This window comes from Python bivittatus, unplaced genomic scaffold, assembly GCF_059951505.1.
Source record: "Python bivittatus isolate LINGU-HERP-01145 unplaced genomic scaffold, Pbiv_v1 ctg000280_np1212, whole genome shotgun sequence".
Taxonomy (NCBI): Eukaryota; Metazoa; Chordata; class Lepidosauria; order Squamata; family Pythonidae; genus Python; species Python bivittatus.
This window is the reverse complement of record NW_028277066.1, coordinates 2,032,048-2,060,001: the sequence shown is the minus strand read 5'-3', so window position 1 is coordinate 2,060,001 and position 27,954 is coordinate 2,032,048. Positions and strand designations below refer to the sequence as shown.

Sequence of the window (27,954 nt, the reverse complement as noted above, 5' to 3'; positions counted from 1 at the left end):
TTACCAGCTCAGCTGGATGAAACCTGCACAGTTCAATGCTTTTCCACATAGCTATAGGAAGAGGCCAATAGAAAGATACCCTTGGGCAGTTGAAACACTGAAAAGAGAAATGCACTGAATATATTACGTAGTTGGGTAACGAAACTTTAAGAAAACAACCAAGCTCAGAGAACACCAAGGACTCCACATTGAGAAAAGTACAGCTTTCATCAATGGTGCAACAACCATCAAGTCTGGTGCCCCTGGGATGTCCTAGGAAGAGATCCTGCATCCCAGGGTTAATAGCTCCTTAACTCATGGCTTGCCCTCAGCTGTCCTTGTTGGACAGTCTTGTGGGGAAGTTGTCTTTGTGAGGGAGGTGTCACTGCCAACCACATGAAAGTTGCTCTTCAAACTGTGGGCTGTTTCAAAACATGTAGTCAACCAGAAGGTTTCAACAAACTCATTGTGGCCAAACTGACTGGAGAAAGCAGAATGCAAGGCATCCTTGGGAGGTGACTTCCTTGGGAGCCTAGATGCTAGCTGGACTCCAATCCTGGTTGCATCTTCTGGGCTGAAGTTCAGAGCAAAAAAGAAATAGGACATTGCGGGAGAGCATTTTGAATGCCACATTTACTGGGTAGATTTGCAAAGACATCAGTAGATGCTGGCTGTGAATAGAAGTGATGAGGGAGAGAAGAAAGCGTATTACAAAGCCCTGTGGTTTACTGAGCCAGAAACTGTGGGACCGATGTGGCAATTTCCTCCCTACTCTTGGTTGCTTAAGTCTGAGGGTGGGATGTGGGTGAAGATAGGAGCCCACAATTTGTTTGGACTCCTTGTACATGTCACTCCACCCTATTGTGGAAAAGTGCAATTCAGGGCAAGAGATGTTGTGGTTGCTGAATGGTGAGAATCAAGTTGCAACCAAGTTGAAAAGGTCCAGGATGGGAAAATTAGTCTTGGCCTTTCCTTGTCTCCCCATTGCACATTGCTTCTTTGCACATAAAGGAAATGCCAGTTTAGCTCTGACGTGAACTCCACCCAAGTCATTCAGAATCCAAGCCTTATTTGTGCAAAGTTCACACCTCATATGAATGTTTCTGTGGTGGCACGTCAGAAGAGGGTCTACCTGTCCAGAAAAACAGCCCAAACAAAAATTAGGAAATGATGGAGAACATCTTGACACATTCCTGAGCAGGGCGGGGAGCAACCTGACAAGGTTGCTTATAGTAGATGATTTGGTCCAATACTTACATTTGCTCAGAGAAGAGTATCAACAAAAATGCTGAAGGAGACACTATTCCAACAGAAGAGAATATATGTAGCTCAGGGTTGAATTGTGGAGTCCTTGGTGCTCTCTGAGCTTGGTTGTTTGCTTGCTAAATCCAAAAATGCGAGGGAATTCCTGGAAGTTTGGCATTCAGACAAATCAGCCATCCATAGGCACATAGAGATAAACCACATTTATACACCAATCAAAAGAGACAATAAAAATGTTAAGAAGGAAACAAAAAGACCAGAACACCTCCTCTGCAGCAGCCTACACCCAGATAAACAGGGATTAACACCAGACAAACAATCAAGCAGAAAACAATACCCTAATCAAGGAACTGCCAAGGAGAAAAACACCCCCCCACACACACCAACACTGGCAGGGCAAGCTACTGTATATAAACAGGGAGTCAACCCCACACTCACCAGCACTGATGATGTTCCCTAGTTGGGTAATGAAATGTCTGCAAGCAAACCACCAAGCTCAGAGAGCACTTAGGACTCCACAAAAACAGTATTCCCCAAAATGTTGGATTCCAGTGCAATCACCCTCAGCCAGCATGGGTGATGGGCATCATAGCTCTCGCTACAAAAGCTGGTGTGGGAGGCACAACTCTTCTTTAAGAGATGTAGGCAGCTCCCCACCTGGACTGGCCCCAGAGGCGGTGGACAACAGCTAGCTTTTGGGCTAGGGTTGAGATGCATGAGTAATATCATAATCATAAGTATGAGAAGTATCATCGTGATCATAATTATGAAGATGCAACATGACAAAGCAGAGATGCCCCCAAGTGTCCACCAATGTACCTATCAGATATTTCTATTTATCCCTTCCCTTCCCTCATTGATTTGGGTTTGGGGACCCAGATCTTTGGTTCTAGAGAGCCAGTTTGGTGCAGGCATCAGGCTAGAAACTGGGAGACTGTGAGTTCTAGTCCCACCTAGAACTAGGTACAAAGCCAGCTGGGGGACTTTGGGTCAGTCACTTTCTCTCAGCCCTAGGAAGGAGGCAATGGCAGACCACTTCTGAAAAACCTTGCCAAGAAAGCTGCAGGGACTTGTCCAGGTAGTCTCTGAGAATTGGACATGATTGAGCAGATTTAAAAAAGAAAATCTTTGGTTCTATACAAGGGGAATTGGTCATCCTAGTAACTATTGGTATTTATCCACTGATCCTTTCCTGCACATGTTCAAAAATACAATGCATCCTTACTTTGTGGCCCAAAATCTGTGACTGGCATGGAGATCTTCAATGTCTCATCAAGGTGAATCCAAGATTTTTTTCATGCTCAAGGAAAATAAATAATCCAAATGGCTAGGTTTGTTCAAATTCATCATATGGCTAAATCTGTGTCTCCAAACACCTATGTAGCTGAGCACATGTTATTTCTGCATATGAGAGAGTTGGATGTGGGCATTCAGCTGGTAATTAATGGTCTTCAAATGCTCTCTTTTAAATAGCAATATGCATTCAATTGTTTGTATTCATTTGGGGGGGGGGATCTCCTGCCTTAATGCCCCCAAATCCTGCCCTGTAGTGCTTTGCTAGTTGGAAGGCTTTCTTACCCCCTTCCGTTGAGGGAGAAAATTAACAAGTGCTTACATAGAGAACAATGTCGGGGAGACATGTCCCAGCCAAACTTGAAGAAATGTTGCCATCATCCTGTTTCTGCTGAGAAAAAAGGACAGGCAGTTGCAGAAACAGGATGAGAGATATTTTTCACTCCTGTCCTTTCTGCTTAAGCAATGCCAGCTAAATTATCAAGATGTTTAGTTTGGAAAACAGAACAATGGATGAACCCCTTTTCCCAGAAGGTCTTTTTGACTTTGCCTTCCAATCCATGGCCACCTGCTGAGTGAGGCTGTGCATGTTGCGCACGGATACAACAAAGGTACTTTGCACACCCTCAGAGGCACTCTCCTCTGCCCAGATCACACTGCACAACAGCAGGATGAGAAAGGGGTGGGGGGTGGGGGGAGGAAAAGGTAGGGAAGCAGACACACTGCCAAACAAGGCAATTTGGGCAGGTGGAATCCTCACTCCAGATACAAGAGAGCAGGAGGGAGGTTGGAAGAGGAGAAATTGCACTAACCTTGGTCAGCTTCAAAGTGGGGTACAGTTTTCCTGGCTTCCCACAAGAAAGCTGGCCAATATTTTGACCCAAAGGCATTTCTGCGGTTCCCTCCTGTAATGGGCTGTGGGAATGACCTTGGGAGACAGGAGGAAGAGCTGCAGACTGGACAACCAGTGTGTAAAAGATGGCTCAGCCCACAGAAGGAGGCGGTGTGTGGGAAGCATTTCAGAAGGGACCCTCCCTAGTTTTCCAGAGAGTAAAAGGAGAGGAGGGGAGAAATGCTTTCAGTCTTGCAAGATGCTGTTAAAGTAACCTTGCTAGTACTCCTGGTTCTACTTGTCTGGATTACCTTGCAGGATTAACATTTCCTTCTTTAACAGATTTTTTTCGGGGGGGGAGGGGCAGATAGAAGTAGAAGGAGTTGAAAAACAGGAAGAAATGCCAGCTGGAGAGCTACCACCCTCCCTCGCTGAGTCAGGGGCATGAAGATAACAACTTTTAAGTCTTCCCAGCCAGTAAGATCCCAGTCTGTCTATTCCTGCTTTGGATGATCGTGCATAGATTTCTTTTCACATTTCAAAATCAGGAAAGCCCAAGAATTTGTTGACCACTCCTGCCCTGGTGACACCACTGCCAATAACATTTTGCTCTGTTTCGTCCCGTTTTTATTATTATTATTGTTGTTATTGCATCTGCTTGATATGGACCAAAGCTGTGTATAGAAGTTACATTTTCTCCTTTAAGTTATTTCCATCATCTTTGGCAACTTGTCCCAGTCTTGCACTCATATCTGGATAAAATTGAACATGCTACATAAGATTGTGGGGGAGAGAAAGTTCACCAGCGCTGGCCCAGAAGGGGTGTCTTCACCTCACCTCCAGGACATATCCAGGCTGTTGTATTATTTGCAACAAACCAGAAACAGACATTGCCTTCTTTTCATCTTTCCACCTAGGAGAACCCCAAGAGGCATTGGGAATTGCCGCATTCATGTCAAACAAGGGGAGACAGGGGGTGGCATCTCATCGGTAGCAGTAAGGGTGGGGGAAGTAAGGAGGGCACTTGTCCCCAGCCCCATCCATGGCAAGACCTCCTGATGGACTGATACTGTGCTTTCAAGGCCCTAAAAACCATCAGGGAGAACAATCGTTCTCCTTTGCTTCAGAATATGGAATTTCTCCAGGGTCAATGACAGACCCCCCCCAAAAAAGTGGAATAGGGAAATAGATGCAGACATTTGAGGCAGCAGGAAGAAAGGAGTTGCTCTCTCCCATCACCACCAAAATGGTCCAGGACATGGCCCAAATTGTGTATTTCTGTGTATTGGGAGGTGGCAGGAAGAAGATGTAAGACCGACAGACAGAAAGGCCTGTCTATCTAACTGTTGTGGGTGGAATATAATGGAGCAAGTACCCAGTTTATCCTGCAATACGTGTGTGTGTGTTAAACAAACAGCTGACCAGGGGAACCTATGTGGATAATGGGGAGGGAGAGGTTCTTGTGGACTTTCCAATCTTCACCCTGCTGCGGCTCCAATGAGAAAAACCTCCCCCATTTTGCAATATCTTTTTAAAGAAAAACATCACCAACTAGGGGACAGACTTTGCATTTCATTGGTGAAGGGAATACCTCCAAGGCTGGGGGAGGGGGGCAGAAAGACTGGGATGAGCAACCTTCCTTTTATTTGCATGGAAGGCAAATGGCAAAGCCGGTTGACAATACTCTGCCCGCTGTTAAGCCACAATGTCAGCCTTCCTTAGCTCCCCAATTTGGATTTCTTTCCTGGTTCTCTGGACCAGTGTTTCTCAATCTTGGCAGCTCGAAGATGTGTGGACTTCAGCTCCCAGAATTCCCCAGCCAGCCCTTCAAGTATCTTCAAGTTCCCAAGGTTGAGAAACATTGATCTGGACAGAGCCACAAGGCACCCCAGAACAAATGAGGAGCAGAGAAAAAAGGAGGCAGAACAACCTGTGTGTGAGATTTGGGTAGTTGAAGATGGATGGTTTGGAGAAGTGACCCTTGCACCCATGGGAATGGCCAAGAATTATACACATATGTAGAAGAAGAACAGAAGAGCAGAAGGTTTCCATTGATTGCTCACTCGCAAAGCTTCTGGCTGTTTCTCTGGGAGGAACCCAGAAATCATGTAGAGAAGAATCCTGCTATGGATCCTTCATGGATTGGTCAGAAGTCAAGCTAGTCAAAGCAACGCGGGAAGATGGAAGGGACCATCCCAAACACTGTTGCCTCACCAATCAGCAAACACAGACACGGACAGACAGATGGAGAAGAAACAGGCAGTGTTTGCGCTGCACATGACGAAGTGGAGGCAGGAGGAACGTTGGGTGGGTGGAGGCCAAAAACATCTTCTCAATCCTTCAGGTTGGCTTCCAAGACCCCCTGAGCCATCAGTTCAGCCAGGACATTGTCCAGATAGTTTGGGTCAGGATACCCGTGGCCGGTGAGGTTGGACCCAAATTCTGTCTTGTGATGGATCTCGTTCCACACCACAGTGTCTGATTCACCTGTCGTGTTAGAGGTCCCAATGGTGAAGATGAGCCGACGTTCCCAGGCCACAATGAGGAGTTTCAAAATCTGGGTGAGAAGAAGGAAGTATTTAAAAACGATCCAACAAAGAAGTCATACCATCTAAAACAGAAGCAATGATATCATGAAGGGCAAGTGGAAGATGACTGCTTAAGAATGTTCCACTTGAAGCAAAGTGATTTTAAAAAAAAAAAAAAAAAAAAGCACCCTTCTTTTATTCCAGTTCCAAAGTTTGAGACCTTGGCATACTTTTGAGTCTTTAAAAATCTTTCTAGCTATCTTGACCCGACCCTATGGGCTTTCCCAACTGGATGAAGGGGTATTTTCCCACTGAATCCAATGGAAGCTTAACAATATGCGATTGATGAGACGGGAGAAGTTTTGGCAATAAAGGGTTAACTTCCTTCATCATCTTCATCATCATCATCATCATCACCACCACCACCACTATCATGATTTTCCTAGCTGGATCTGGAATGTCATTTCCCATAAGCAGTTGATTTTTAAAATGAAAATCACAGCATGCAACCATAAAACATTAACCCTTGAGAAGTGTTTATAAATTATTTGTGTATTTAATGGGTTTTTATCTTGCTTTTAGCTTTTTCTCTCAAAGCTCTTTTCTGTAATTTTTGGAAAGTTTGCTGTCAGGCACTTTATTTTATGAACAGAAAGGTGGGGAATAAATAGGAAGGCAGGGGGGAAAAAACTCAAAATTTAGTCTGTGTGTGCAGATTCAAATTCAGATGGCTGGCTCAATTTGAATTTGCAACTGATTTCATCCATTCAAGTCACCAGATTGGATTTGAAGATTCAATTGGATCAATTTTTGCATCTGTGTGGAAAAAAACTCTAGTAATTTGTTCAATAGATTCAAAGTTGCCTCACCCAATTTTATATGTCCAATCAATCTGACAATTCCATCAAACCATCTTTGAATGTAATCTACATACAGCTTCAGTATGTTTGGCCAGTATGTATAATATATATTTTTTAATTCTAATTTCCCTACCCCCCAAAGTTTACAATAATATGCAGTTTAGTTGTTGGGATTCCACACTCTAGAACTGCCTGCCAGTTAGGTTTTCTGTCTAAGTCAGCAAAATAACTTAGGAAGGAAGAGGAAGAGGAGAAAGAAAGAAAGAAAGAAAGAAAGAAAGAAAGAAAGAAAGAAAGAAAGAAAGAAAGAAAGAAAGAAAGGAAGGAAGGAAGGAAGGAAGGAAGGAAGGAAGGAAGGAAGGAAGGAAGGAAGGAAGGAAGGAAGGAAGAAAGAGCAGAGGGAATAGCAAATGGCCTTGAAGGACAGGAGGAAGAGACACTACTAAGGCAATGGTCAGATAAGAGAAGCTTGAGTCCAGGCCAAGAAAGTAACATGAAAAAACATCTCAGACAAGTCCCTCCTTAGTTCACATAAAAATAAAGTGTGGGAGGGGGAGCACACTCAGAGATGCAAGATTCTCTTACTATAATTTATGTAATAAAAGAAGTCCTGACCTATATAGCGTTGGTTTCTTACTCTGGCCTACCTTTTGGGCTGACAGAAGGGGGAGGGAGGGAGGGAGGGAGGGAGATACCTTTACTAAGAACAGACTTTTTTTATTCTGGCCCACCCTGACACAGACGATGAGTGCATTTACATTCTACATTTCCAAAATCAGACATCTGCATGTAGAATCTTCGTTATATATCCAGATGACTTTAGCAGTTGCTTTTTTCTTTTTTTAAAAGGGCAAGTCCCTAGTCCTGATGAGCTCAGAGATATTTGAAAATAGGTAGTAACATCTCAGAAATCCAGAATGATATCAAGTAGAGGAAACTTGAAACTGGCCTGGAACCCACTATAGGTCGAAGGATGGAGAAAGCAAGCATTTACCTTTCTGCCTTTCTCGTTGTCCGGAAGGTAACAGTGACGGGGAAAACCTCGTGCGGTGAACTTCTTCCCAGGGTTTGGATGCTCTGCGCCCTGGTTAAGCAAGAGACCAGAGTTGGATGAGGCAAGGAAACATGCATCTGTGTTATGGAAGGGAGAATAGCAGCAGGGTCACTGTGCTTCATTTTTGCAGAGGGGAAAATTGGGATAAATGCACCTTTTCCCATTACTGGGAGTCCTTGTTTAGTGACCACAACTGGGATCGGTTGTGAAGCGAAGCAGTCACTAAGTGAAACCACAATGGTGCTTATGATCTGACTTCAGCTTTCTTTTGCTTTACAGACCTCCGAAGGTCATCCATGCAACAATTGGTCACAAAGCTATTTATTCATCACTGTTGTAACAGCAAACAGTCACTAAATGAGGCAGTCACTAAACAAGGACTACCTGTATTGTGGAAGAAGGATACATTGCCCAACCCATCTCCCCAGAATGATTTCTTCTTCCAAGGAGATGTGGAATGGTTTTGCAAGAGCTCTGAAGTCTTCTCTGGAGTGAAGGATTTCCTTGTAGCATTTGGTATTAATTTCATTTTTTTTTTAAAAAAACCCCTATATTCTATGTTTTGTGTACAAGATGGACTCGCCAAAGAAACATGCAAGAAACAAACTGAATGAATGCCTAACCAAAATGTTCATTATGACTTTGCAAACCAACTCTGACTTCCGTATCTTGCTGCATTCATGAACAAAACAGTTTAGGGCTAAAGTGAGGTTCAGTTTTCTGTGCTTCAGCAGACTGGGGGAACCCCTGTTAGTATGTGGGATGAACCAAGCCATCATGTCAAACCACCATTTGCTTTATAGCTTTGAGCAAAGCAGATATAATGGGCTGCAAAAGTAACCTTGAGGAACAGAAGGAAGATCCGCAGCCAAGACAATGGTCAGTTAAGAGAAATCTGAGTCCAGTGCAGAACGGTAATCTGAGAAACCTCCCAGACAAGACCCTCCTTAGTTCTCATGAAGATAAAGGGAGGGAGGGGGAAACTGTATTCAGACTTATAAGATTCTGTTACTATAACCTTATAATAAAAGTAGTAGCATTCATAACTTTGGTTTCCCAGTCTGGTCTACCTGAAGGGCTGACAGCAGGTTATGGGAACATCCCCATGGTGTTACCCTCCCCCAGCTTTAAGCAAGGTGAGTGAGGCCAGCCTATCACTCTCTCTTTCTCACCTGGATCCCCGCAGGAATGTTGTACACAATGCGGATGGTTTTGCAATCTGGATAGCCAGGAAGAGAATGTGGGATAATGTGGAATTCCATCTTTCCAGGGGGCTGAGTCCCCGTCTTCTCCCCATAGATGGCCTTGCAAGTGGGGCATTGGAGGCTCCCATCCTGAGAGGCAGAAGACAGCAAGGAGGTGGGGAGGAGATATAGGACAGCAGTCTTGGTGGGGCTTACGAAATGGCAATGAATTCATTGGCTGCTGTTTTTCATTTATGTATTCATTTGTTTGTTTGTTTAAATGCATTGGCCGCCCAACTCCCAAGTTGTTTTTTTATAGTAATTTTATTAAAAATTACGATTAAAAAAATACAAACTAATACAAACTAAAAAAAAAGAAAAGAAAAAAGAAAAAATAGAAAGTGCAGAAAAGGAAAAGAAAAAAATAGAAAGAAAAATAGAAAAGAAAGAAAAAGTAAGCACACCGCAAAGAAAAAGAAAATTAAGGGACTTTTGCTGATCAGGACTGAAAGGATGAGGCTTTAAGGATTTGTTTATAGATAAGAGATGGGTTATGGGAAGAAGAGATCTTATGTTGTATTTTAAGAAAGGTGAAAAGTTACTAAAATTGTTTATATTTGTTGTGATATAGGGAGAAGTCATTTCTTTATATATTTCTTTGTATTTTTCTTTTTCTTTTTTTTTCCCGAGTTGTTTTCATTATAAAACATCTTGGGCTCAACTGTGTTTTTCACTGGGGGGGGGGGAATCTAGGCTCTCACCCCCAAAGCGATCATGTTCCCCAGATTCCCCCACCTGCCCACTTGGATCCAGGCTCACCTTATTCCCATTGTTGTACATGGCAACTAGACAGAGGAGGTGGTACATGTGCCCGCATTTCCCCAGCTTCCCTACCAGCTCCGGCTTGGCACCCTTGTGCCTGAGGATGCCCTCGTAACCCGAGGAAGACACCAATCTCTCCATGCAAATGGTGCAGTCCTGTTGGTGAGAGACAAGTATGGGCTGTGAGCAATAACTACAAGGAGGGAGCGGGGGGGGGGGGTTGTGTTCCGGGAAGCAGCAAAACACTGTGAATAAATTAAAAAGAGAGATCGTTGCTGGGAGAGTGAGTGCCAAGGATGAGCCAGAAGAAAAAATATCTTTACAGGTAGTCCTTGACTTATGACCATTCATTTAACAACTGTTCGAAGTTATGACAGTGCTGAAAAAAGTGACTTACGACCGGTCCTCACACTTACGACCATTGCAGCATCCCCGTGGTTACGTGATCAAAATTTGGGCCCTTGGCAACCGGGATGTATTTACGATGGTTGCAGCATCCTGTGGTCATGTGATCACCATTTGCAACCTTCCCAGGGAGCTTCTGACAAGCAAAGTCAATGGGGGAAGCCAGATTCACTTAACAACCACAGCAAAAAAGGTCGTAAAATCAGGCACAGCACTTAACGACCGCATTGCTTAGCAACGGAAGTTCTGGTCCCAATTGCGGTCATAAATTGAGGACTACCTGTAGATCCAAGCCACCTTTGGATGGGAGAGGTTGTTACTGGCTTATCAAAGCTTTTTAAAGCATCATGCAGTCAGTCCAGGAAAAAGGGATTCTAAAGCTTCAAAAGCACCCCACCTTTGTGAACTCATTAATAAGGAGGATTAGAAGGTTCCTATCTCAGTCCTCAAGAATCTGCTCTCTAATCCCAAATTCCTGGCATCAAAACTAATTCAAGAACATCCCTGGGAATCCGGCATCTTTGATCATCCTCTGCTCCTAAGGGCTGATGGATACAAAAGGGCCTTAGGGGTTGCTTGTGAAGAACAGGCTGGTTGATGCCTCTATCAAAGCAAGGTATTGTTTTATTTATTAGGATTGGGCCAAGCGTGCCTCCCAAGCTCTCACTCAGAGCATCGAAGCAGCTGCATCTGTTAAAGTCACCTTGGCAGCCATCGTGGCCAACTTCTCTGGGTCTGTGCTCAGAGAATCGGGAAAAGGCAGCGGAGCATCCCTTTGGAGGCCTGAAAATCAGGTTTGGAGGGGCACATGGACCACATTGCACAACGCTGCCAAAAAGATTTGCACAACCCTATGATTTCCTGGTGGCATTTGCCTCTTGAGAACTCCAGGTGGCTCAGATGAGGGTCTCTGCTAGGTTAACTCCCCCAACAACAACCCTGTGAGGGGGGTGGGTTTGAGAAAGGGGTGGCTGAGGGTGGACCTGAATTTGGGTTTCCCAGGTGCCAGTCCAACCTCTTAACCAGCGGACTTTATTGTTTGAAAATGCTCAAATGAAATACATGTTCAGTAATACATGGGATGCTGAAATGTATCCAACAGAAGAGAAGATTGGTAGCTCAGGGTTGAACTGTGGAGTCCTTGGTGCTCTCTGAGCTTGGTTGCTGGCTTGCAGACATTTCATTACCCAACTAAGTAACATCATCAGTGCAAGGGAGTGTGGGGTCACACTGATGAAGTTACCTAGTTGGGTAACGAAACGTGTGCAAGCAGCCAAGCTCAGAGAGCACCAGGGACTCCACTGAAATGTATCTCAAACTATTTCATAACATTTCATAACATTTCATAACATTTCATCACCTTAGTGCAAATATGGGCGCTTTCCTGTTGCTGAAAATTAGACCCCCAAGACCTCACATCTAGCAGCTCTTGGCTTCAAGGCATTTGCTTCTATTTTTGATCCTTATTTCATCTTTCCCACCTCCTCATTCAAGGCCCTTGAGACTCCAGGATCTCTCCCCTTTTCTCGCCACAACAGCTCTGCAAAGTAGACTAGGTTGAGACGGAGTGGGCAATTCACTCATGCCTGGGAGGGCCTCACGTCCTGGACATTTTAAACCTTTCACCACACCAGTGGGTCAGAAAGTGGAACTCACCTCATCAGGGGGGTTCTTCACCTTCTGGATATAACGTCGCACCACATCCTCAGGGTTTCTGCCTGGAGGGAAGAGAAGAGTGCTATAAAGGGGCATTGTCAGCCCTTTGAGGTAGGCCAAGTTAGGAAACAGACAGTGCTAGGTTCACAGAAATGCTACTTTATTGCTGTAGGGTATAATAACAGAAATTTGAATGCCTGCCAAATTTTCCCTCTGCCCCCTCTTATTCCAAAAAGAATCAATGTGGGGTTATTTTGAGTCTTCTTCTCACACTCCATCCTGTCCCAAGACTGAATGATTGTCTAATGATTCTTCCATCAACACTTGCATACCTGTGTCAAGGCTATCTCTGCACACCTATCTCTTTTTTTCCTTTATAATATTTCTGGGATAAGAAAGACACACCCTTCCGAGCATCGTAGAATGGATGAGTCAAAAGGGATCACAGAGAGCATCTAGTCCAACCCCTGCAGGAATCCACTCAACCATTTCTGACAGGCAGACATCCAGTCTTGGTTTGAAAACCTCCAGCAAGGAAAACTCTGACATTGTCCTAGACTCTGTTACGCTGATGCAGAGTTCTTACTCTCGGAAAATTCCTTCTAATCTTCAGCTTGCACTTCCATCCTCTTCAACCTGCTAGTCCTTGCCCAACAGAGTTGGCCTCCCTTGCACATTTTAGACACTGGCACTCTACTATTTTATCTCCAGTTTTCTCTTTTGCAGGCAAAAAATGCCCGGTTCCTTGAATTGTTCCTCTTGGTTTCCAGGCCTCTTGACCTCCTCAAGATCTCTTCTGAATCCTCTCCAGTTTTTCCTTGTCCCTCTGAGGGTAGGATAGTCACAGATGCTCACAATGATGCAAGAGAGCCAATCTGGTGTCGTGGTTCAGGCAGCAGGCTAGAAACCAGGAGATCGTGAGCTCTAGTCCTGCCTTGGGCACAAAGCCAGCTGGGTGGCCTTGGGCCAGTCCTTCTGTCTCAGTCCTAGGAAGAAGAAGGCCAGGGCAAACCCCTTCTGAAATCTTGCCAAGAAAACTGCAGGGGCTTACCCAGGTGGTTGCCAGGAATCAACACTGAGTCAAAGGCGTGCATGCAGACACACACACACACACACACACACACAGATGCAAATTGTCTTCTTAGACACTGTGGCTGCTGCTGTGTTAGTCCACTGCTCCAGTCCCCATGGAAGCCATTTTACACCTCCCCATTCCAACCCACACCAAACTATTCCATTAAAAAAGTCTGGTCCTCCATTCACTGCTCAGAGTGCACTGTTGATTGTCTATGGCAGTGTTTCTCAACCTTGGCCACTGGAAGATGGGTGGACGTCAACTCCCAGGATTCCCCAGCCAGCATGGCTGGCTGGGGGATCCTGGGAGTTGACGTCCACCCATCTTCCAGTGGCCAAGGTTGAGAAACACTGGTCTATGGACTTTTGGAATTTCCCAGAATGCTCAGAGTACTTGATGCAACATCCCTCCATGCATGATGGGAAATGCAAAATGGCTGCAGACCCCAAGAAGGGCCCAAAGGCCAGAGCCCAGCATCAGACCCCACATATTAATCCCTCAGAGACCAGGGAGGAGAACAGCTTACTCTTCTTCAAATGTTTTTTCTTGGTTTTACGACAAATGCCGGTGATGCCCGGCACGGCCTTCATGTCGCTCTTGTTGACAGGCGGGGGGTGCAAGATCGGCTTTGGAGCTCTGGTGAGACAGACAGGCAAACCCGCTGCGCACATCAAGATGCCGGTCATTCCTAGGACAGAGAGAGCAAGCGGTTCAAACAAAGCTCAAGAGCAAAAGAGCCAAAGTTGGTTTATCTGCTCACTTTATCTGCTGCTGCTAAAACTTTTTATCCACTCGGACCCACCATCTGTTAACCCTTCAAGGCAGGCTATCTGGATACTCCCCAAATGCCTTAGACCAGTGTTTTTCAACCTTGGCAACTTTAAGAGGGTTGGACTTCAACTCCCAGAATTCCCCATGCTGGCTGGGGAATTCTGGGAGTTGAAGTCCACACATCTTCAAGCATGCTGGCTGGGGAATTCTGGGAGTTGAAGTCCACACATCTTCAAGCATGCTGGCTGGGGAATTCTGGGAGTTGAAGTCCACACATCTTCAAGTATGCTGGCTGGGGAATACTGGGAGTTGAAGTCCACACAACTTAAAGCATGTGGGCTGGGGAATTCTGGGAGTTGAAGTCCACATGTCTTAAAGTTGTCACAGTCGAGAAACACCTCCTCAGAGTGTCATTTGGGCCATCCTTCATCTTTCCAAGGCATGCTGGGAACTGTGCTCCAAAAACGTAAGTAGCCTCGAGAGCCAGGACAAAATCTAAACTGTAATTTAAAGATAATTACAGGAAAATTGTGATTCTCTGGACTTCCACTCTGTTGCATTGGATGCAAAGAACAATGTTTCACTTACTGATTTTCCTGTACTTGCCCCCCAAAATCCAGCCCACTTTCACTTCATTTGACAACAGCAGAGATTCCCGTTTCAGAAGCAGTCAGGACAATTTGTGTAACTGATATCATTTGTATCAATTGACATCAGTGGCTTACATAGGCAAATGATAGAATAATGGCCGTTCTGTAATGATGCAAATGATGTAAATGAGGGTAATTGCATAGGTTTGGATTTAACAGACCTTTGCATTTAACAGCCACGCCTTCCTCCCAAACGGTCTGTTAAATCAAGGTTTCCCTGAACATAAATAAAAATCAGAAGGGAGCACCTTTTCTGACTAAAATGTTATTTAAAAGGCATCAGCTTTCATGATCTGCAGCTCACCTCATTAGTTACCCTTACCTGCCAAGGCAGGGTGGACTGGACCAGTTCCATTCAGATTCTTCACTGGGAGAGCAGGAACCCTGGAAAAGAAAGATGGAGGAGCTTTGAACAGTAATCCTTTGAAGGAGCACATGCCTTTGGAACATCCCAAAGCGGGATTATTGTACCCTTGAAACCTTCCCTTGTAGCCTCCCAGCACTTTAGTCCACCTGACTTTCAACCAACCAACTAACCAGACAAATTGCTTTCTCATAGCAGAGAATATCTGTAGCTCAGGCTGAATTGTTGGGTTCTCGGCATTCTCTGGATTTGGTTGTTTTCCTGCAGAAGTTTCGTTACCAGGCTAGGTAACATCATCAGTGCCCCAAGTACCCACGATACCGTTTTTCTGGGAATTCTTTGTAAAGTGGAGTCCTTGGTGTTCTCTGAGCTTGATTGTTTTCTTGCAGATGTTTCATTACAAGATGTTACCTCGTTGGGTAATGAAACGTCTGCAAGAAAACAATCAAGCTCAGAGAGCATCAAGGACTCCACAGTTTCAACCTTGAGCTACATATATTCTCTTCTTTGTAAAGTATTATTTAATTTAAAAGTCCTGTCCCAGCTGCTGCTGCTGCTGCTGCTCTTCTTCTCCTCCTCCTCCTCCCCTTCCTCCCTCCCTCCCTCCCTTCTCCTCCTCCTCCCCTCCCTCCCTCCCTCCCTTCTTCTCCTCCTCCTCCTCCTTCCCTCCCTCCCTCCCTCCCTCCCTCCCTTCCTTCCTTCCTTCCTTCCTTCCTTCCTTCCTTCCTTCCTTCCTTCCTTCCTTCTCCTCCTCCTCCTCCTCCTCCTTTCTTCTCCTCCTCGTGTGTGTATACGTATGTACTTGTGGATGTTGTTATACATGGGTATGTATACGTGTCAGTGTATAGATATATATGTGTTTGTATGTATGTATTTGTGGGTGTGTGCATAGATGTGTGCACACATGTCCGTGTCAGTGTGTGTCATATGTGCGCATGTACACCTGTGTGCATGTATGTTTATATCAGGCTAGCGGCTTAAGAAGACAAGCATATTATGGGAGCTGCACATGGTTGAGAAATGCAGATGTTGCCGGGGTTATAAACAAACACAGAAACCGTTGTCAGTGTTGAACATTAATCAGTAAACTGTTCCTTCGCCACAGACAGGATTAACACCGACTGATTCCTCTCTAGTACGGCCACGTGGCTCACCACATTCTGTCGCAACTCCAGGGGCTTTGTTGGCGGGGGCTGCAGAGGCCCCCCACCCACCCCCCTGCAAAATTCTCTTAACCCGCCAGATGGTCCTCCAAACAGCGCCACTAAAAATAACTACGTTCCCTTCACTGGGACGGCACCGCTTTTGACAACTACGACTAGTTATTTGCCTGTGTATATTTTTTCCTTTTCTCAAAGAAAGACACTCCCACCGTGGGGGGGTGTGTCTTTCCCTAGTTTTATTCTCACAATGACAACCCTGCAGTTGGGATGAGAGGAGGGGATTCATTCAAAGTCCCCGGGATCTTCCGGGTGCAACGCCAACATCTTAACTGGTCTGCTAATCCGGCCCAGATGTTGACGGTTCTTCATTCCACTTCCTTTAAAAAATCTTGAAAGTGCAACTCACCTTCGCTTGCTTGATTTCAATTGCTTTTACTCTCTTTTTCCTTTCCTCTCCTATCCTACAGGTGTAAGGGGTGGGGGGAGTTACAACCTCCCTTGAGCATCTGGTTCTTCACTCAGGCCTTTGGCGAGGAAGAGTGAGACCCCTCGCTTCATCCCATCCAGTCTGTTGCAGGTGGCATCTTTTATCTTTATCTTTTCTTGATTTTATTGTCATTTCTTTGTTGGATTGGCACGAGCCGCTCAATCATTGAGGGTTGGGCGGCATACAAGTTTAATAAATCATCATCATCTGGTCTGGAGATACTTGATAAATGCTCAATGTCACACTAAGAGCACAGTGACAGATATAAGCCAGCTCCCTCGAAAAGCATCAATATAACCAGCTTCTTTGACGATGCAGCTGGGCCCCAAAACCCAGAAAAGGATTCTTGTCTATTTCACATCAGCTTAACTCTTCTCATTCCACACCAACCAGGACCAAATTTCCTTCTTTGGCATCATTCTTGGGCTTTGAAAATGCCCCGTCTGCATGTTCTCGTCTGCTCAGCAGGAGGACTGGTCGGCAACTAGCCACCCTTCCCTGGGAAAGATGTCCCCAGCCTGGCCTTCCAAAGGTAACCTGTAGGGCAGGTTTCTCAAGCCCCACACAGGACATTGAAGTCCCATAAAATGCAGAACTCAGAATCTAAAAGGATTGAGGCACCCTTCAACCCCTCTAACTTGTTTGCACTCTTACACACCCACCCTTTCCCTCTCTGGCTGCTTCCTGCTGACCCCGACACTCATCTTGAGTGTCAGAAGTTAATCTCTGCAAGCAAATGCTCCTTGCCTCATCTTACCTGCCCGTGGACATAGCAGATCCTGCAGGTAAGAATATCCAGAATATTCTGGTCCCACATTCACGATCGCAGCAACCAAAAAACTCAACAGCGAAAGGAAGTGTGTGCAAAGCGTAGTGAGAGATCAACGCTGTAAAAAGCTGTTAGCTTTTTCTGGGTATAAAAGGAACTTGTTCTAAACCTTTTATCACTTTCATTTTTACTAATGAGTAAAACTGCAAGTAGCTGTTTCTAGTATGCCAAACCTGAAAAGAAACTTATATCCCCCATGAATGATTAATTCAACAATAGAACGTGCTGTAGGACATAACTGTGAACTGAATTTGCTTTATTTATTTTAGCAGTCTATCATATTTTTATGCAATTGTTTCCCTTTCTCTCCCCATCTTTTTTCCTTTAATGTTATGCTTGTTTTGAATAAGAGCCAGAATGCAAGGATAAAGGTATTTCTTATCTTTACATACTGTTTAGGGAGCTTTACATTGATGAAGAGAGTTTACAAGGCTTGAAACAGATACATTTCTGAGCTGAAGGCTGTCAATATGTGCTGTGGCCCCTCTCTCATTTCTGCCATAAAAGGGGGAAAAGGATTCTTGAAAACTCTGGGTTCCTTTGTGTGAGAGGAGGAGAGATCTGGGTAGACATTGTGCCATTTATTATGAACTTCAGCCAGGGCTCCAAAAGATTCATAAGGAAAGAACTTGTGACTTCAGCCTACTTGCCAAACTCAAAGATGCTGATCCGATCTTTATCCAGGACAAAAAACAGTTGAAACAGGTTCAGTTCCTCCAAAACAGAGCTACAAAATCACTTGCAGTAGGACCTGCCAATGCTGTCATGAGATGGCCAAGGTTTGGACAGACGCTGGAAAGTGTGTAGGGGGAGGCCTGTAGAACATCTGTAGAACATCTGTTTGAAGAAGACGATGGTGTGAACCATCAGAGATGGAGGGAAGAAGGCAACATGGTTCCTCAAACGTCATTAAATGTAGCCAACATAGGAAGAGACAGTAGAATACAAGCATGGGAGATTTAAACATCTGGAAGACAAGGTCTTCCATCACCTATGGATATAGACAGACAGACAGACAGAGTTGCATGGATGGTTAGCTGGCTGGCTAGCTTAGCGATAGGTAGGTTGGTAGATAAACGGGTAATTGATAGATGATAAACAGATGATAATAGATAAGTGAGAGAAAGATTGATAGATGATAGGTACGTAGGTAGATACATAACAGACAAGTGATTGATAGATGAATAGGTAAAAATAAATAATATATTGATGACAATGACAAAAGGATGATAGAGACAGGACAGACGGATAAAGAGAGAGAGAAACGATAGATCATGAACGTGTGTGTGTGTGTGCGTACAGAGAGAAAGAGAAAGAATATACAAACACATATACACATACCTGTATATGCTCTGTTACTTACCTGCCTATCTTATCTGGTGTGTGTGTGTGTGTGTGAGTATCTGTGGGTATGTATGGGTGTGTGCATGGGTGTGTGTACATGTGTATATCTGTGTGTGTGTGTAGATAGATAATAGACAAAAGATATATATATATAGAGAGAGAGAGAGAGGAGAGAGATAAAAGAGAGAGATTGTGATGACAGATAATAGAGAGATGAGAGAGATGAGAGAGAGAGAGATGGAGGGAAGGACAATAGACAGACAGACAGAAAAGCCTTGGAAAATCGGCTTGAGAAGAGGAGAAGCGGCTGGAGGAAGCAGCAGCACGCCGGGGCGGAGGATGGAGGCCCCCGAAGCCTCCAACGATTCTTCTAAATCCCGAGCTGGGTCACCTGGTTGCCGTGGCAACGCCAAGCGCTTTGGGCTCATCGCCAGCCGAGGCCTCCTCCCCTGGCGATGGAGGAACGGGGGGGGGGAATGGGGAGGCGGGGCCGGGCCGGGCCGGAGGTCCCGGGAGGGAGGAAGGAGCCCCCCAGCTCTGCCCCTCTGCTCTCGCGGCCTCCCGCGGGCGGTGGAGAGACGGCCCGACGAGCCGCTTCCTGGTCCCGTCTCCCCCCTCCAGACAGGCCAGACCGAAACAGAGGCGGAAACAAGGCGGGGGGGCAAGCAAGCCCCCCCTTCCACCCCTTTTGAACAGTCAGTCGCGGCCCAGATGTGGAAACCCAAATACTGTCATTGTCATTGTTATTGCTCCTCCGACTGTCATTGCCATCATTGTTATTGCTGCTATTGCTATTACTGCTGCTATTGCTATCATTATTGTTACTATTGTGGCTATGATTATTCCTATTGTTAGGGTTTGCTATTGTTATTGCTATTATTGTTCCGGTTGTTAGGGTTTGCTATTGCTATTGTTGCTGTTCTTGCCCTTGTTATGGGTATTGTCATGATTGTTGCTATTGCTATTATTGTTACCGTTATGGTTCCTGTTGTCGCTGTTGTCACTAACGTCGTTATTGTTATTATTCCTATTATTATTATTGTTGCTACTGTTGCTGTTGTTTCTGGTGTCCTTATTGGCATTGCTATTGCTATCATTATTGTTGCTATTGCTATTATTGTTACTGTTGTTGTTCCTATTGTTATTGTCGCTGTTGTCACTAACGTCGTTACCGCTGTTATTGTTCCTATTATTGTTGTTGCTATTGTCGCGGTTGTTACTGGTGTCCTTATTAGTATTGTTATTGCTACTATCATTATTGCTATTGTTCTTTTTCTTACTCTTGGGCAGCTTGTGAAACCCGACGGCCTGTTACTCCATCAGATAATCGTTCAGCAGGCTATGGATCTGGAGCTAGGAGCAAACCCCATTACTATTTCTATCCCTTATTATGATGATTATCATCATCATCGCCGCTATTATTATTAGACATTGATTCATAACACCCAGCCACGTTATTCTTCCAAGCAGGCAAATAATCTGAACACCCTAATCTCAGATGTCATCAGACTGATTATTAACAGCAGGAGCATTACCGCGAACCGTAGCCGTACCACAACAACACAGATAATAATACTCCCCAAATGAAAAACAGCCCTAACGATAAAGCAGTGGAATCGTTCTGAAAAAGAGCATCGCTAAACGGCAGACCCGCAGAAGCCCATTAAACATGCTCAAGGAGCATCTTCTCATTTCCCTAATTACAGGTGGCACGAACAATAGGCTTTGCGTAGCCGTGACTAGTTGTTTTCACTCCACAGAGCTGAACTCCGGGTAGCGTTTCCGTGCGGTTAAGCAAGTCTGCTGAACTAGGTCACTTTTATTTGAACAGCAGCAGCAACCACCCAAAAAACCCGATCAAATTTCCTGGGCTGGCCTGCTGCGGGCCGCTAGAGATCGAGATGGTCAGCAGCCCTTCGGGGAGCAAAGCGCGGCCAGAAGGGATTTAAATTTGGGGGGGGGGGAAAAGAGTTGGGCGCTATACTATTTATTTATTTAATTAATTTGGGTTTTGGGGGTGCCGCCTGACTCTAGAGCAACTCTGGGAGAGCTATGCTATGAGAAAACGAGGTTTAAAAAAATACAGCGGACAATAAGTGATGCACGAGGTGGAAAGTCGGGCCAAACAGCACAGAAAACACACACGAAGCAGAATTAACAGGCAGCTCCCTCCATTCTAGCCCAAGGCGACTTCCTACATCTTTTTTTCCAATGTACCCAATCTGTACTTTCCCAAACTTAGTCCTGAACTGGCTGCCAGGTACGTACCAAAACGAGCATTTTTCCAAACGTGATGATGCGGTCTGCAGCATTAAAATGCGCCTACCAAAATGCACAACAGTACACAGGAAACGTACATCACAAAGAGCCCCAAGTCAAAAGGGCATGCCTTCGAAGTGCAAACATGGAATATAGTGTAATAAGATCAAAAACTTGCAAACTCTTCGCAAAAGTACAGAACGCACGCAGTTTCAAGCAGACATTTTATAAACTGACGAAGAAAGAGGCTGAAATTAACTTTACGCTGGAGGGGGGAAAAATGCAGTAAAACCGTACTGACTTTGGCCACAATTGCACAAGGAACATCATCTGAATTCTTTCAGCAACAGAGAAGCTGCTCCCTCGATTCCCCTTTTATTTAGGGTTCTTGCTGCATTTCCACAATTTGATTGGCTACGTGATACAACCATCCTTGATTATGTAAACCCTGATTGGAAAGATTTTGCATTACCCACAATGGAAGAATGGTTGGTGAAGATGATGGAACTTGCAGAGATGGCTAAACTGACTTCTTTGATCAGAGAAAAGACCATCTCTACGTTTATGGCTGACTGGAAACTCTTCATGGATTTTTTTGCATAAAACACACAGAAAATGAACGTATGATTTTGATGATAAGACGGGATAGGTTATAGAAAGGAGAGAGTTATGTCATAACCAGACGTAAGAAGTAAATTTATAATTGTACTTAGAACTTCCTATCTTCTTTACAGCAGTTTTAAGTACAATACTACTTCTTTGTATCTTTTTTCTTCCTGTTCTATTTTTCTTTTACTTTTTTTCCCTTTCTTGCACTTTAAGCTTTCTCTCTAATTTCTTTCTTTTCTTTTCTTTTTCTTGCTTTATATTAGTTTGGATTAATTTTTATCTTCTTTTTTAAAAATCACACACACACACATATATATATATATATATATACACAGTGTACACACACACACACACACACACATATATATATATATATATATACACAGTGTACACACACACACACACACACATATATATATATATTATATAAATTAAGATATATAAACCCGGATTGGTTGGATCCACAAAGTCCGTAATAAGATTCTTCTTTTCTGGAATTGGCCTGACACCACTGCTGGGAGGGCCCCAAACCAGGGCACCCGTCAAACATCCATTAATAAACGAATAAATCAATGTATTAAATCATTGATTTGATGAATGCAATTCAATGAACATAAACTTAATTGATTTAATTAAATGTTTTACCAGATATGCCTCTTGGGGAAGATCCTGTTTATCTTCATCCCTGACAAGTTGACCTGGATGCTTTGAGGAAGCCCAACTGGAAAGGAGCGCAAGGTCTCCAATACTTACCCTGGTGGGATAGAAGCTCTGTTACTGAGGATGGCTCCGCGCTGCGTCCCGGGCCGGTTCAGGTTATTCTGACCTGGCAGTTGAGTATTGTTGGGTGCGCTCTGGCTTCGGGAGAAGGTGGTCGCTTGCATCCCGTTGGCGGAACGGGACTGCTCCATCTTGACCATGCCACCTGCCTGCCCAGCACCTAAAGACCACAACGCCGTCCCGTTGAACGTATTGCTCTGACGGACAGCCAGCGTCCCGTTGCTGTTGCCCGAATAAACCTTCCGGCGTTGGGAGGCCAAGATGGCATTAGAAGCTGCCCGAGTGCTGTTGACCAGGAGACACTGCTGGCACGAACAAGGATGCCCAGAATTGGTGCCCACAGGCCATGATTGAGACTTAGGGATGGAGCCCATGATGAGTGGATAGGCTAAGTCCATGCGTCTACGGAGTCGGCGCTTCCTCTGCGTCTGGCGGTTCACTTGAGACATGCTGTTGAAGTAGATCAGGTAGCAAAACCCCAACGAGGAGAGGTCCAACCATGGATGTTGCTTCTCGTAAGCATTCTGGATGGTTATGCAGATGTCCATGTCATACGGTGTCCAGGAGTTGTTGTCATTCTCCCATTCCCACACTACCCCTTTGCCAGGAGCAGAAGAAGGATCATAAAAATTCCTCCGTACGGGGCGCATTGTCCCTGAAAGAGAGTGAGACCACAAAGAGGTGAACTAAAACGGCAGAGGAACTAAAGGTAAAATTGTTGCATCAAACATTGCTGGAAGAATTTAAGGAAAGGCAAGACAACCAGCTACTAGGGTTTCCTTATTTATTACATCGTATTATAGTTCCGATAGAAGAGAAGATCTGTAGCTCATGGTTGAACTATGGAGTCCTTGGTGCTCTCTGAGCTTGCAGGCATTTCATTACCCAACTAGGGAACATCATCAGTGCGAGGGAGTGTGGGGTTCACCCTGATGAAGTCTGTGATATTACAATAACAAAGCTACACGCATTGCTGAAAATAAACTACACATACAGGGAAATAAGAGAAAAAGGGATCCACATAATGTTAATACAAGATCAACTCAACTCTGAAACTAATTACTAAATCTAGACCATATATGGCTCCTTCCTCTCTTTTTTCAGAAAAAGGCAGTTGAAAAATGGGTACATCTTGAAACCAGTCTTCAACATCAGGAAGGTAGATTTCTTTCCAGGAGGGTCTGCAAGAGGGTGTCAAAAAAGTCAAGATGGCGTCCGCACCCATGTGATAGAAAGCCTGCTCCTTTTTTACATGTAAAAAGGGGGTGAGGCTGCAGTTGGTTGATGGATGGAAGGAAGGAGGGAAGGAGGGAAGGGCATGGTCCCACAGTGACTTCTGAGAAAGAAAGAAAGAAAGAAAGAAAGAAAGAAAGAAAGAAAGAAAGAAAGAAAGAAAGAAAGAAAGAAAGAAAGAAAGAGGGAGGGAGGGAGGGAGGGAGGGAGGAAAAGGGGAAGGGGAAGGGGAAGGGGAAGGGGAAGGGGAAGGGGAAGGGGAAGGGGAGGAAAGGAAAGGAAAGGAAAGGAAAGGAAAGGAAAGGAAAGGAAAGGAAAGGAAAGGAAAGGAAAGGAAAGGAAAGGAAAGGAAAGGAAAGGAAAGGAAAGGAAAGGAAAGGAAAGTTCTCCCACGGTGACCCCTGATGGAATCTGCTGAGGTTTGAGGAGCACAAAACGGAAAGCGATCAGCAAAAAGGTGACATCAGCAGGAAGATCTGAGCAGAAGACGGGGGCTGTCCTCCCTCCCACTATGGGCTGTGTGGAAACATCCACAGGAAAGCTTGCATTGTTCTACCTTATGGCTGGGCTGGACAGTTTGAGTGGCCAGAGGGCAAAGTCCTGTGAGTAACCAAACTCTGGTCCAAACTGGCTAGGCAGTGGAAACAAAGGGCGGAGCCCAGCATGGATGGAAAGATACCCGGCACAATGAATGTTTGTTGTAGCAACGCCCAGAGAGCGCTTGGAGCATCCGAGTCAGCAGGACCGGCAGGTGTGCTTTGGAGAGGTGAAAAGATGGCTTGGCAAACCCGTTCTTGCCAGGACAGTTCCCGAAACCTAGGCAAAGCTGAGGCTGTAGGATTAGTTATCATGGTGGCTTGTTTGGAAGGAATGTGAATCCCCCCCACCCCCATTTTTTAGGACTTGTGCCGATGATAACGAAGGGCTCCATTGCTCCATTGCTTAGGATGCACCCTGCTCACACACACACACACACACACACTTTTTGCACTGCTTCCTCTCCCTCCCTCGGCTTGCTGATGGTGCAGCCCGACCAGTGGGCTACGCGTGCAATCAATAATTATGTTTGAAGTGTTACGTTAACTATGCATCTCTCCCCGGGGGCTCGTCAAGCGGAACAGCAGCACGCCAGCAGTTCCGTGGTGTTTGTTTCCAGCCAGCACGGTTTGGCAAGCATCCTGCAGCTTCTACTTGCAGCTCTCTCGAGCAGCAAGACTGGGGGAAGCTGCTACAAGAACGAGGGCTGAATCGAGATCTCAACCTTGGCAACTTGAGGACGTGTGGACTTCAACGCCCAGAATCCCCCAGCCAGCAAGGAATGTTCTTGAGCTAAATCTGGAGTCTTGATAGCAAGAAAGATAAATTTGAGGAATGCTTGAATTTCAAGCGATATGAAAAAGCCTGTTAGAATAGCCATGATGGACACCTTAAGATGCTGTTCCTTCTCTGGTTCTTTGGGCATCAGCTGGCGGGTCAAACAAGAGTTGGGAAGAGATGGGTGTATTTGTCCAATTCAAAAGCTGCTTCACTCACTGGAGTGATATAGGTATTGTTTTATTAAAACAATTTTATTAAAACAATACCCCATGTAGAAAACTGTAACAATCAATAACAAGACATATATAGAACACTATCAGGGAAGAATAGGAACATCAAGAACCAAGGAATAAAATCCTAGTAGCAATGCGGTGTCATAGATCATGGTGCCCGAAGGTCTGTTGAATGGGCCACATTTTAAGGGCTTTCCTAAATGATCATGGGGTTAGAGCCACGTGGACACGGGGAGAGTGTGTCCCACAGGATAGACGCAGCCACGGAAAAGTCATGTCTCCAAGTTCCCACAACGTGACATCATTTTAATGACAGGCCCTAGAATGTGCCTGCTTTATTAGATCTAATGAGGTGGACAGACAAGCGTAGAATCCTTGTTACAGATTGGGAGTTGGTTATTTTTTCACCTTTAAGGGTTAAAATACCAAAGCAAGATATAAAAATGGAATAGTCACTTGGCTTCTTATTCATGGATTAGACGGTAGAACAGTGTTTCTCAACCTCAGCAAATTTAAGACATGTGGACTTCAACTCCCAGAATTCCCCAGCCAGCAAGGCTGGCTGGGGAATTCTGGGAGCTGAAGTCCACACGTCTTCAGGTTGCCAAGGTTGAGAAACCCTGATCTAGATTATAAGGGGTGCAGAGAATCTGCCTCATATCAGGTTCTTGAAGTTGCCTCTTAAAAAAAAACTCTATGTAAAGCCCTGAAATTTGGGGGGGGGGGGGGGGCGTTGTCCTGCATTCATCGCAATTGGGGTAGACTTTCTGAAATTTCCTGCAATAACATTCATGCCCATTAACCCCTTGAATGAGTGTACATAGGAATCAGAGCCACGTCAGTTGCTTTGACTTGATTAAAAAATTAGTAAATAATTAAATTGTGCTAGAACCTGTGTGAGAAACTCTGAAAGCATGGCAGAATAGAGGCGTCTTTTACAAACCACCTAACTCAGTGTTTCTCAATCTTGGCAACTTTAAGAGATGTGGACTTCAACTCCCAGAATTCCCCAGCCAGCATGGCTGGCTGGGGGATTCTGGGAGTTGAAGTCCGTGCCTCTTTTAAAGTGGCCAAGTTTGAAAAACACTGACCTGTTTCAAGGAAGCAGATCTGCTACATCAACTGAAAGATAGCCTTCTACTAATACATTGCCTGGCATCTTTTGGCCCCAGGCGGCTGGCAAACCCATTTTGTCTAAGGGTGGCAATTTCAGGCTGCAATTCTTTTCACTTTTATTTAGCTGAAAATAAAGGCTAAAGTCTCGTCTCCTGCCAGAAATACAGGAACTAGAAAAGGGAAAATTATGAATCTAAATTTTAAAAATCGAAAACTTTAATCAAAGTATCGATTTATATCATTCTTGCCCAATGCTGGGCCACATCGATGGCAAAAGTATTCCCCACCAGCAAGTCATAAAGGCTGAATTAAAAATGTTAAGCTTCTGTTGGCTTTAGCACGCCTACTGCAGTTTGCTAAAATATTCAACTCCGTCTAAGAAAAAAATAAAACAAATAGAATCTCAAAAAGTTCTCAATTCTCAACTGTCCCCCCGCCCCCCAGTAAAAAGAGGTAGAAATTTTGATTTCCTGTGATTTCATTTTGACTCCACCCAACCAGCTTCCTGACCCTGTTCTAACCATTCTACAGAAAAGATGATCTGGCAACTTTACCTTATTTTTTTTCCTCAGTTGTACAACCTGACCTAAAATGAAGAATGCAGCCTGACCAAACATGGTGAACAGTTAAGATCTGGGAGGCATTTTCATCTGCCTGCTTTCTGTCCTTCTTTAATTGTAATTAATTAAAGCCATGTTGCTTTCGGTGTTTGGGGTAATGAAAACTGCTTCGAAAACAATAGCCTCTGCTTTACCATCCTCTCCCTTGATTGAGATTTTTAATGGGACATCCTTCCACCAACGTTGCTGCAGATCAGCAGAAAACTTCATTAGCAACCCTATCACCCCAGGGTTTTTAATGCATTTTTCTCCCTTCTGATTCTCAGGAGGTCTCAAAGCGCTTTAAAAACTGCCCAGAGCAGAAAATCCAACTGCACGCTTGCCCACAGATATTTCACCCACACCTCAGTCTATCCAAAGCAAAACCCCCAAGATAGAAAGACTATAGGGGGTTTAAATGTATTAATTTCTGAATGATAGATGGATTTCCCATGAAGGAATATAGAAAAGGGTTAGGAAAACAGCATGCCCCGGGGTTCCCTGAGCAGAAGGGAACCAAATATTTGCACAACTCGTCTGGCCACAGCAGAATGAAGTCAGTCCAAAAATACCCGTCCCATTTCATGGAATTTTCCCTTGCCTTTGAGAGAATTTGAAAGTAAATTCTCATGCATCCAACTGAATGAGAAGGGCAAACAAAGATGGAGTTTTTTCCCCCAGGCGCTACAAAAACACAGATGAAAACACAGAGCTACATAATAACCACCCAAACCAGAACAAGGTTCACAGAAGCATCATATCATACAATATTTGAATTTTCGGCCTGATGCGGAGAGCCTCTTATATTCCAGGAATCCCTGGAAAGTAAAGGTATGGAGAACATTGGTGAAGGACACGCCAGTTAAAGTCTCCTGTGGATCAAGCCTGTCTCTTGACTACTTCATGGAAATATCCATATAGGGATTTTTGGCAATAGCATGAACATTTGTTATTTTGCCTTGGAGATGTTCTTTGACTTCCTTGGCTAGGAACAAGCTCAGGATTTTCTGGGAACGTCCCATACGATTGTCCTGCTTGGCTTTCCAGCTCAACCAGAGACAGCTAGGAGCTGCTACTGTCTCACCTGTTGTGTCAGAGGAGAGAAAAGCCCAAACACCAGCACAAGGGTTGCTGTTTCCCTTCCTCATGATAAAGATTACCACAGCTTGGTTAACACAATATGTTCCTTCTGATTTGACTCATGTAACCTATTTTCCAGGTCTACATGACACCATGAACCATAAAATAA

The 27,954-nt window shown here is 44.7% G+C and overlaps 1 protein-coding gene across 3 annotated transcripts in view; it reads right to left on the bottom strand.

Annotated features, from left to right (window-relative positions):
• Positions 1 to 3,981: 3,981 nt before the first annotated feature.
• The window catches only part of DTX1 (deltex E3 ubiquitin ligase 1), a 36,892-nt gene continuing 12,919 nt past the window's right edge, over positions 3,982 to 27,954 (bottom strand). The window contains exons 1-9 of one of the 3 annotated variants that reach the window (XM_088143233.1): positions 23,256 to 23,461; positions 22,181 to 22,862; positions 14,695 to 14,756; positions 13,478 to 13,639; positions 11,877 to 11,938; positions 9,813 to 9,971; positions 8,982 to 9,143; positions 7,750 to 7,839; positions 3,982 to 5,924 (exon numbers count right to left, since the gene is read on the bottom strand). In XM_088143233.1, the coding sequence (XP_087999359.1) occupies positions 5,700 to 5,924; positions 7,750 to 7,839; positions 8,982 to 9,143; positions 9,813 to 9,971; positions 11,877 to 11,938; positions 13,478 to 13,639; positions 14,695 to 14,756; positions 22,181 to 22,857 (1,599 nt within the window). In that variant the 5' untranslated portion in view covers positions 22,858 to 22,862; positions 23,256 to 23,461 and the 3' untranslated portion in view covers positions 3,982 to 5,699. Of the gene's footprint in view, positions 5,925 to 7,749; positions 7,840 to 8,981; positions 9,144 to 9,812; positions 9,972 to 11,876; positions 11,939 to 13,477; positions 13,640 to 14,694; positions 14,757 to 22,180; positions 22,863 to 23,255; positions 23,462 to 27,954 lie in introns of those variants that run through there. The other 2 variants (XM_088143231.1, XM_088143232.1) reach the window with 2 other exon arrangements.